General features: G+C 41.1%; 1 protein-coding gene across 1 annotated transcript; it reads right to left on the bottom strand.

Moving 5' to 3' along the window:
• Nucleotides 1-10,134, bottom strand: LOC139735603 (uncharacterized). The gene is made up of 7 exons (XM_071646360.1): nucleotides 10,003-10,134; nucleotides 7,650-7,848; nucleotides 4,953-5,163; nucleotides 3,590-3,708; nucleotides 1,950-2,104; nucleotides 1,130-1,366; nucleotides 1-99 (listed from the first exon to the last, which is right to left on the bottom strand). The coding sequence occupies exons 2-7, from the start codon at nucleotides 7,813-7,815 to the stop codon at nucleotides 1-3; spliced, it is 987 nt and encodes a 328-aa protein (XP_071502461.1). The 5' UTR covers nucleotides 7,816-7,848; nucleotides 10,003-10,134.
• Nucleotides 10,135-10,509: the final 375 nt, after the last annotated feature.

Raw genomic sequence — 10,509 nt, 5'->3', positions numbered from 1 at the left:
CTAGCAGGCGGCCGGTGAGAGAAATTCTACGATGTAAACACACTTCTCTTCCTCCTTCAGTGAAACCACTGTGTTGGTCAGGCCACAGGAGAATTCAATCTAAGAGAAAGGGAGAAGGAAAAGAAAAAGAAGATAAAAGAGGGATATGAATGAATAAACACATCTACAGCAGTGAATGTACTTACATTCTTTTTTTTTTCAAACAAGATCAACATGAAAAACCTACACAACTTTAGATTTTAGCACAGGATTTTTCAATCTCATAATCCTAACAGATTGATTGCTCAGTACAAAGAGATGTTGCAACGACACGTGCGACTTGCAAGACAAAAAAAAACAAAAAAATGGCTTGCACTATCACAAAGAAGACGACTCCAGGGCGACATCTGAGATGCCTCTAAACCAGGTGACAACTTTAAATCAACTGGAAGTTGCAGGCAACGTTGAGCCGACATCGCCCCGACTCCGAGGACATTGCTGCGACTTCTCCAAGACATCTTCTCAGTTGCAAAGATGTGTCTGTGATGTCTTCAAATCGTTAAGCTGACGTTGCCGGGACCGCTGAGGACATAGTTGCAACTTCTCCAAGACATCTTCTCAGTTGCAAAGATGTCTCTGTGACGTCTCTAAAATTTCGCAAGTATGTTGCAATGGGTCTCTGCAAGGTTGCAGAGACAATGGAGACAGCACTGAGATATCTCTGAAACCAGCTGGAAACTAGAAAAGGTCTCCAAAAAATTTGAACAAGTTTGACTCGTCCGTCCGCAACTCCCCAGAGACCAAGCTAGTCCCCCGGAGATGTCGCGGCAATGTGTCTGCGACCAGTAGAGACTTGATGAGTCGCCACCAGGTCGCCTTCTAGTCTTCAGGCCAATAAGATACCCATTTAAAGAAGAAATCCACCCCCAGATTAAATAAACTTAAAACGAAAGAGAAAAATATTATTCCCTACAGAACGACACACAAATGACAAAAATCGGATAAGAAATAAGGAAGATGTGACACTTCTTTTTTTACAAATTTTACATTCTTTCGGAAAACATTCCTTGACCAGTCCTTTCTTTTGAAGTTTATTTATTTTTGGGGTAGATTTCCTCTTTAAAGACAAAAAAAAATTGTCGTCACTAACCTCCGTCCTTCGCGGTTCCTCGGTGCAGCCCCTGACATCCCCACCCTCCATCACCAGGACCTGCTTGCCGTCGGAGCGGGCCCGGTCCCAGCCGCCGCCCTGGCCCAACCGGAACATGTGGCCCTTCTGCGTCTGCTCCACCCGCTGAAAGGGACAAATCTTATAGACGGCAGAATGGTCGGCATGGTCGTAGCACTCCTGGCTGAGCTGGTAGAACTCTCCCTGCTTGCCATAAGTCTGCAGAGTAAATAATGTCATTCACAGTCGGTGGTGCTTGGTGAGAATATACTAATACAAAGACATATACACACATGCACTTTTATGCTGAATCATTGAAAATACTACTTTTTTTACTATTACTTCCAATACCACTACCTATATGACTACTTCTACTGCTACTACTACTACTACTACTACTACTACTGCTGCTGCTGCTGCTACTACTACTACTCCTTCTACTGCTACTACTACTACTACTAATGATAATGATAATTCAATCAAAATGATTATAGACTGCTCATTAACTTCATAAAATCAAGTTCAATACACTGTACACAGACAACACACAAAGAAAAATGTAGTACAGACAGCTATTCCAAATTATACAGTTAAAAACACACCACCACAACACACAAAAACATTCATGCACACTTTCATCTTGAATTATAGACAGCACACACAAACACAAACAGCTCTCGCGCCCACATAGACACAGACATACACACACGCACAAACACACACAAGCACACTCATCTCACGCATGAAACAGCCACAGCACATCGTCAACAGACTCTACCGGTTGCTGAAGAGCAATCATTACCCCGTCCAAGTTGTGACCCCTGGCCCTCTCGATGTACTGCTGCTTGATTCGGGACCCAATCTGTCTCACTCTCCTCTCTTCCCGCTGCCGGTCGGCCACCTTGCTGCAGAGGTCGACGCATGGGGTGTGCTGGATGGCGTCACTCAGGGGAAAGCCTGCCAAATCACCCAAAGTTGAGATACAACAGGAGTTTCCTTCCTCACAAATGGAAGAGCTCATTTTGAGCTCCTGAGGCTCTGAGGCTCTGTCTAAAGCCTGCCGCACGCTATACGATCCGACCGGTCGTACGACATTAAGACTGGAAGTGTGACGTCACCAGCCTTGCCAGTTTCAGTCATACGACTGAGTTTTAGCGCCAGTCATAAAGATTTGACATGTTGAATTTCCACGACCGGTCGTGGGCTTTCAGCCATTCACAATACAGTATTACGCAAAGAGTATGGAAGCGCATGCAATGCGCAATGTGTGCGCTTCCATACTCATTGGTAAAATGTACTGAAGCCAGAACAGTCGTAAGCCTAGTTGTAAGGTCAGGTCATAGTGTGCGTTGCCAGGTCATACGACCTGGTCTCATGGTCATAAGGTCATATAGTCATGAGTCGTATAGTGTGTGGCGGGCTTAATACATCCCTTCCACACAGCTTTTTGCTCATTGGTCACTCATCAGAAGCAAAGTTTGTTTGTTTGTTTGTTTGTTTGTTTTTTGTCAAACACAGAGGTGTATCGGATCACAGGCTGATGAATCTGATCTGTGCTCATTGGACAACCAGGCCAGTGTCAGATTTGTCAGGTGTGATCCGATGAGGCGAGATTGTCTGATGAAGGAACTAAGCTCAAAGCTGAGTTCATCATGAGACGCCATATCCAGTCACAAGTTGAGCCAGTATTGGGTAAGTGTCGAGTCAGTCCGAGAAGTGTCGAGTCAGACCAATGTGTGTCAGATCTGTGTCATGCACCTATCAGATATATCCAGCGTATGTCTGATGACCTTAAATATTCTCTACAGAATATTTATCTGGTACTACATATAACACTAAGTTTCATGAAAATACCTTCAGCCATTGTAGAGATATAAAGGGAAATGATGAAATTTTAGTAAGATGAGAAGGCACAAGTTTCATCCACTCATCGTAAATGCCAAATTTCAGTTGGATACCTTAAACAATGCTTACGTTACACCGTCCACAAAATTGATGACAGATTGATGGACAGACCTAAGGATGGACACACAATCTGAAAACATAATTTCTCCTGCGACACTTCATGGTGGAGGCATTAAAAAAAACAAAACCCAAAACCCAAATGGACAAAATAAAAAGAACACTTTTGAAAGGGAAAAAAATTGTGATCGCGATTCCCCGTAGCAGAAGTCATCAAACTTACACCATATTTGCAGTAACTGTGTTGATACTTTTACCTGAATATCATTAGTGTCTCATGTATTTTATTTCATATCTAATCATTGTTTGTTTGTATCTAATGGAACCCTGAACTAAAGAAAGAAGTATAATTATCATATTTTATATGACAACTACAAATAGCAGGTGTAGATATCACACTCCATGTGCAAGCTACCAAGTCATCTACATAGACTCTAACACCAATGACGCTGTGTTGTTGATTGGATGATATTCACTGACCTTTAACCTTTGCTGCGGAGAGAGATGCCTGCCACTCATCGCTGCCATCACAACAGTCACAGATCCCGTCGTTGACTTTACCCGACGGTAGGAACTGGTTCTCCTGCTCACAGAAAAATCTGGATAAAAAAAGGGGGCAAAGTGCAAGGGCATTGGGCAAATGATCAATCAGTGAATAAAAATTATCAGCTCCTGTTTATTGTGGCAAGACAAGATCAAATAGCTTTATCATTTTCTCATCAATAGCCAAAGATAAACCACCCAATAATCATTCAATTCTGAATTTCAACAACAGCAGAGTGTCTTATTCCATTAAACCTGGTGGGATTTTGGCTGCAGAAGTTATTATTGAGACTGTTCTAATTAAATTGGTATTGAAACTCTTTACATTTTAATGCGTATCATTAAATAGAGAAACTTCAGATGGAACGTGAAAATTCAGTATATCTGCACAGCATCTGGAAGTAAGTGCCAAATTAGAAGAAACATTAAATTTGATACTCTAAAATGTGTTGCTAATTGAAAGATCAATCATAGATTTACTGATTAAGAGGTTTTTATAACTCTTTAATAGACAAAAGCAATGGCACATGAAAAAAAAAAAATAGGGCTCACATGAAAGACGTTTTTGATATCAGCAAGAAAAATTGAAAGCATTTATAGATTACCCAAGTAATGATGTTACAGTCAGTTGTTATATACCCATGTAACTTAGTGCTGGTCCAAACAAGATATCCTTGCATAAGGCTTAAGTGTTTGGGCAGTGGGGTTTCATTGACAGTACATTACAGATGTATATAATCATTAGACATTTGTGGAAATAAACAAAGAAAGCACTATGGTAGGTTTACACAACATTTGCTCCTCCAACAGGTGCTCCGATCTTATTTTCTCCAAAGATTTAGGGCTAGGGTTAGGGTAGTGATAGGGTTTTGTGGTTTAGTTGGATGCGAGGATTAGGATTCAGGTCAGGGTTATGTTTGTGGGTAGATTTTATGTTTGGTTTAGCGCGCAGATATTTCATGGGGGCAACTGTCGCAGGAGCAAATGACATGGAACCTCAATGGACATGCAAATCAGCAATTAAAGCCCACTATGAATTGAATCTCTTGTCGAGAGCCCCTAATTCACTTGAAATGAGATTTAAGGAGATTGGGAGGGGGTGGCAGTAGTGCAAGTATCATCAGTGGGGGCGCTGTGGCATAGTGGATAAGACTCCTGACTCCCGATCGGAGGACCCGAGTTCGAATCCTAGTGCTTACGTCCTTCGACAAGATGTTTTTACCCACCATGTCCCTCTCGACCCAGGTGTACCCTGGGTAAAGAAGACCTTATTATTATTATAAACATGAGGGATCCTCACCTTGAATTAGGGCATGCATCGGTTCCTGGCTCATCAGAGCCATCACTGGGGCAGTCGCAGTACTCATCGTTTACTTGGGCCATGGGGATCTTGTCCGACCCATCGATGCAATGGAACAATCCATCCTTGTCAGGTGCATAGTGGATGAGATCGTCGGTTCTCACACCAATTACCTGCAGTTTACTCTTTTTCTCAGTGACCTTTGACCCTGCTGCAAGGAGGAATACAGGGTAGGGGGCATTTTAGACAGACATCTCTGCACATATTTCTCTCAGCAAACACTTTGTAGAATACCGGTACTTAAAGAGACACACATGCATACAACTGTATTTCTTTCTTTCAATAGGGATTCGAACATAACAAAACTTTATTTGTAAATAGTATTGCCACCAAATTTTCAGATTTCTCCTTTTTGCTAATCACCTACTTCTACTTGAAAGACTGCACACAAAGTCCCCCCAGTCAATAAGAGTTCAAATAGATCCTTCAAGTTGTGCCGTTGCTTCACATATATCTAATCAGCAGAAGTCATTTTATCATGAATCAGCTGTATCCAAAAATTCTTATTGCATTAGGAAGTCATTTCTGTAAAACATGATACCGGTATATTCGCGGCATCAAATTTTCGCGAATTGGAGCCGACGGCCTTTTTTGCGGCATGAAAATTTCGTGAATTGTCACTGGCATTCAATGCATATAGTGTAGACAAGAACTTTTGCGTGCATTTTAGTTTTGCGAAGCTTGGCGCTTGCGAAATTTGCGAAATTAAAATGAACGCGAACATTCCTCGTTTTGCAGTATATCTATGCTTTGTACAATGGCAATTGCTGGTGTGTCTATACGGCAGTCTCTTTGAAGTCAATAAATGTGTGATTGTGATCTGTATGGTAAGACCCTCCATCAAAAATCGGAACCAATCTAGTTTCTGAAACAAATGCAGCTAGTGTCAAATTTCACATCAACTATATTCCAACATTTGTTCAATATTCTTTTATTTTACAGAGTACACAGGACATATCCTCAATTGCACCAGTAAAATATATGTACGTTCCATTATAATTACTTTCCGATCATGAAGTGCAATATTATAACCTCTTTAAATCAACACTGAATCTAACAATGATGCTTCACAAAACAACAACAAAATCACTTCATCCCATAATTTGACATTGATTTGAGAATAAAAAATCAATAACATGGAAAGGGATGCATTTTCACTGAATAATAATCATCATAACCATGAATCTAATCAGATCATAGATGTAATGCTCAATACTGAAAAGAAAACAAATAACACAACTTACACCCCATCGTTGACCCAACTAGGCCATTTCACCCTTAGATATCTGCAAACATTGGGCTACCACTTTTGAACGTATCAGGGCAATAACCCTCCAAGGGCAAATACCCCACAGCTAAATACTAGTTAGTGATAAGGTTAGAGTAAAGACTATGGTTAGGTTTAGGGTATAGAGTTTGGGTTAGGGTTAGGATTAGGTTCAGGATTAGGATTAGGGTTAGGGTCAAGGTCCGGAGTAATTGCCCAGGGGGTAATTGCCCTAGACCCCTTTTGAAGCTTCTAGCTGTGCTTTTGCTTTTAATTACAATAACAACAAACAAACACCCCCTAAAACTGTCAGGATCAGTACTGTGCATCCACTCAGCACTTGATAATGAATTCATATAACTTGACTACGTTCTATAGTAGACAGAAAGATCCGTCTGTCCAGAGTCTTCTTTTATTTTTTTTTATGTTATCGCCCTCCTCCGTAGACAGACGGAAGCTGGTTCTAATACATCGCTGTGAGGAAGCTCTTAACCACTGTCTCTATGGAGAATTGGGTGAGGTACCTCACCCTTATAGATTGCATCTAATTCACAGCCCTAGATCGGCAAATTTAAACTTGTTTAGCAAAATCAACATTTCAAGTACGAGTATGCATTGCACTCACCAGATTAATGATATATCCAACATTTTGGTAGAATTTTCATGAAAAAAAGATGCAACTACCAGTGGTCGTAACAGCTCTTCAACATATATGAATCCGTTAGCCAATCACATGCGAAGTAGATTTCTACATGTTTTTTATTAAAACACGTACCTCGCATGTGATTGGCTAAAGGATTCAAAATGGCGACTTGCGATATAACCTAGTTACTGTATTTCGATTGCACAATGTGAGAAAGTTACCCCAAATATTGCTGCATAATGTGTCATGTCATGTCAAACATGTTTGAATGTAAAAAAGCTGTCTGAAATTTGGTTTATCGTAACGTTTGATTTGTGGGCGACCGCTGGCAGCGCATCCCCACAGGAGCCAGCATCATTGACTTCGGTCTGTATAAGGAGGGGATCCTTGAAGCCAGACGCAGTCTCAGGCCTCGAATTACGCAGGAGGCAAAAGGCAATTTGCCGCAATGCCCTATCTACTTGCCGCAATGCCTCTCTCAAAATTACCATGCTTATTGCAACTTTTCCTTGCTGCCCTTAAAAAATTTTGAGAGAGAGTGCCCATAAAACCAAAAATTGCCTGTCCCTAAAACTGGCGAAATTCGAGGCCTGCAGTCTCCACGGGACATTTCCCCGACGACCAGATACAGACCGATCTTTCGGTCAAGGTCTATAGCTAATTGCGCCAATATAAAATCTCCTTTCTTATCATTGACTAAAAGCTGATTTCCAGCTCCCATGTTCACCTTTCTTTGCCAATACATGTTTGCTGATCTCCGCACTGTTGTTGTTGTTCAGTGCCCTCAGAGATGTACCCTGGAATATGAAGTAGACCACAGCCAAGACAAGCAGTGCGCATAGGTAGGCTGATCGACTCCTTCTCCCGCAGCAGATCAGACGCCTGATGCCCATGCTACATCTTTCGTCTCTTCTTTCACTTCTTTCCTGCCGTAAAGGGTGGGGGGGGGGGGAGGGGTGGGATGGGGGTGGAGAGATGTGTAAATCCATTGTTACAAGTGCAACTGAAACCGAGTTGTGGGGGGGGGGGGGACAATGCTCGGTTCATGATGGTGTGACATTGTTTGCTTCCACAAGCATCTATATACAGTAATCAATCAGTAGTTTTCACAGTGTACAGAGCTTTTTTGAAACAAACACATTTAACAGGATGGGATATTGTGCTCTGACTAGCTAGAGGTCTAGACCTTGTCCATCTGTAAAGTAATTTTAGATCTAAACTTTACTGTATAAAGTACTGATTTACTGACACCTGTGTCACCCATCCACTTTCCACAAAATAAATAGATAAATGTAGAAAATAAATGGCTGTTTCCACTGCATACTGGCGTCTGAGCGAGTTGTTGTATGGGCAAAACCAATCAATCTGAAATTTCAGTCTTTTGCTCGTGCAATAGCACAACACATGACAATACTACACTCTACAGTGAATTACTATTTCGCCGCTCTCAGAGTCTCAGCTCGGTGAAACATGAGACACGCTATTACATCGGTTTGGCCTCGTAGAACAGAGTGCTTCCTGGAGCGCCTCCATGACAGACTCTAGTATATTTCGTTGTTGTTCTTCTTTTAGATTTGTGGAGCTCTCTGCCGGGTGGGCAATTTGCTCCAAAAAATATATCTATTCAAATATTATGTACCGGTACCCTTGAATTCAATTATAAAAATCTACACTACTTCTAATTATTTACAAAAAACTAATCACATTTATTTTTAATATTTACAAGTGATATATTTACAAGTGATACAAGTGATATATTTATTTAGTATATTTCAACTCGTTCGTTTGAATCACTGTATAGTTATAGCCAAACAGATATGTATGTAGACATTTGGGTATTTTGCCAACATTTAAACTGTTCTGGTCAAAGTTAAAAATTATATATATGACTGAGAGGCAAATTGGTTTTCAAAATAGACAACTAAGTAAATTTGAAAGGAAGTGGATAAATCTGCATGCCTCCTTGATATGACATTCTGGCCGTTACTTTTCTGTGGTACATGTATGAGATATTGATAGCATAATTCAATATGTTATCTATGCGAAATTTAAATAAGTGCAAGCTTGTGTGCACCTGCTGAATTTCCTCTTTTTTGTCTGTTTTTGGTTTTTGGTATTTATAATTATGTACGATGATTATTATTGTTTTTGTGAAAGGATGGAAATAAAAAAAAAATGAAAGATAAAAAAAAACCTCGTTCGAAATCTTTTATACGGTACCATACCGCATCGCGATCGCAATGCTGCACTTAGACAGAAAGATCCGTCTGTCCGGAGGACTCTTTTATATTTTGCCATTAACGCTGTCCTCCGTAGACAGACGGAAGGTTGCAGTACCCATTGCTGTGTGGATGTTCTTAACCACTGTCTCTATGGAAAATTGGGTGAGGTACCTCACCCTTCTCGATTGCGTCTAATTCACGGCCCTAGGTCGGCAAATTTAAGCTTGTATGGTGAAATTATTTTCTTAAGAATACGTTACACTCACCAGATTAATGAATAATCCAACATTTTAGGAGAATTTTCAACGTAAAACACAGCCTGTCGCGTCGTCACATTCAAACTGCAGAAACATACACTATGAACACGATGAATCTATTAGCCAATCACATGCGAGGTAGTTTCTACGTGTCTGTTTTACTAAAACAAGTACCTCGCATGTGATTGGCTTAGCAATTGTTACAGATTCAAAATGGCGACTTACTGCTCGCGAACGGCGATGTTGCGATATCGATAAAATTTCTGCATTATAACCGAGGTTATGTGAGTATTTCGATTGCAAAATGTGAGAAATTTATCCCAAATATTGCTGCATAATGTGTCATGTCATGTCATACTTGTTTGAATGTAAAAAAGCTGTCTGAAATTTGGTTTATCGTAACGTTTGATCTGTGCGCGACTGCTCCACACAGGAGCCGCAATCATTGACTTCGGTCTGTATACGGAGGGGATCCGTGAAGCCAGACGCAGTCTCCGCGGAACATTCCCCGACGGACAGATACAGACCGATCTTTCGGTCAATGCTGCACTGCACTTGTGTGTTGCGTGACCATTCACGTCTCAGCGGTACTGATACTTACATAAACCTCGGTAGACGGGACTACACAGAGACGGCTGTAGTAGGGTAAGGCTGCTGCTCCGTGCGCTTCATTCACTTATCCTAGCTTTTCTAGCTATTCTTTTCAAAATTCCTACATACGCAAGCTTTTCATTGGCAGATACAGTCACAAAGCTGTGACACTAATCTCAATCTCTCTTTGTACGGACAACGGTTTCTGAAAGCTCTGCGGACCCTGGGCTCCGATGAAACGTATTCTGACTGCACTGTACCGTCTGATCTCCCGGTCGGTTGCAACAAACTGTGGGTTACTGCGTATTGGACTATCGATTCACCGGTCCGATCCGGGCTACGCAGTGATGCAGCAGCACAAGCTGTACATCATCGGTGGTACATTTTTTTTTTTTTTTTTTTTAAATTGCTGCATGGTTCCCGCTCAGTGCATAATCAATTCATAGCTACAACGTTAATACTATTTCAACTACAAATCACACAAAGGAAAACATCTATCCATCCTTATACCTATTTT

Source organism: Diadema antillarum, unplaced genomic scaffold (genome assembly GCF_040938485.1).
Source record: "Diadema antillarum isolate AM-2024a unplaced genomic scaffold, OU_Dant_1.0 seq00000586_RagTag, whole genome shotgun sequence".
NCBI lineage: Eukaryota > Metazoa > Echinodermata > Echinoidea > Diadematoida > Diadematidae > Diadema > Diadema antillarum.
The sequence above is the reverse complement of the archived record's forward strand: the minus strand, read 5'-3'. Positions and strand labels throughout refer to the sequence as shown.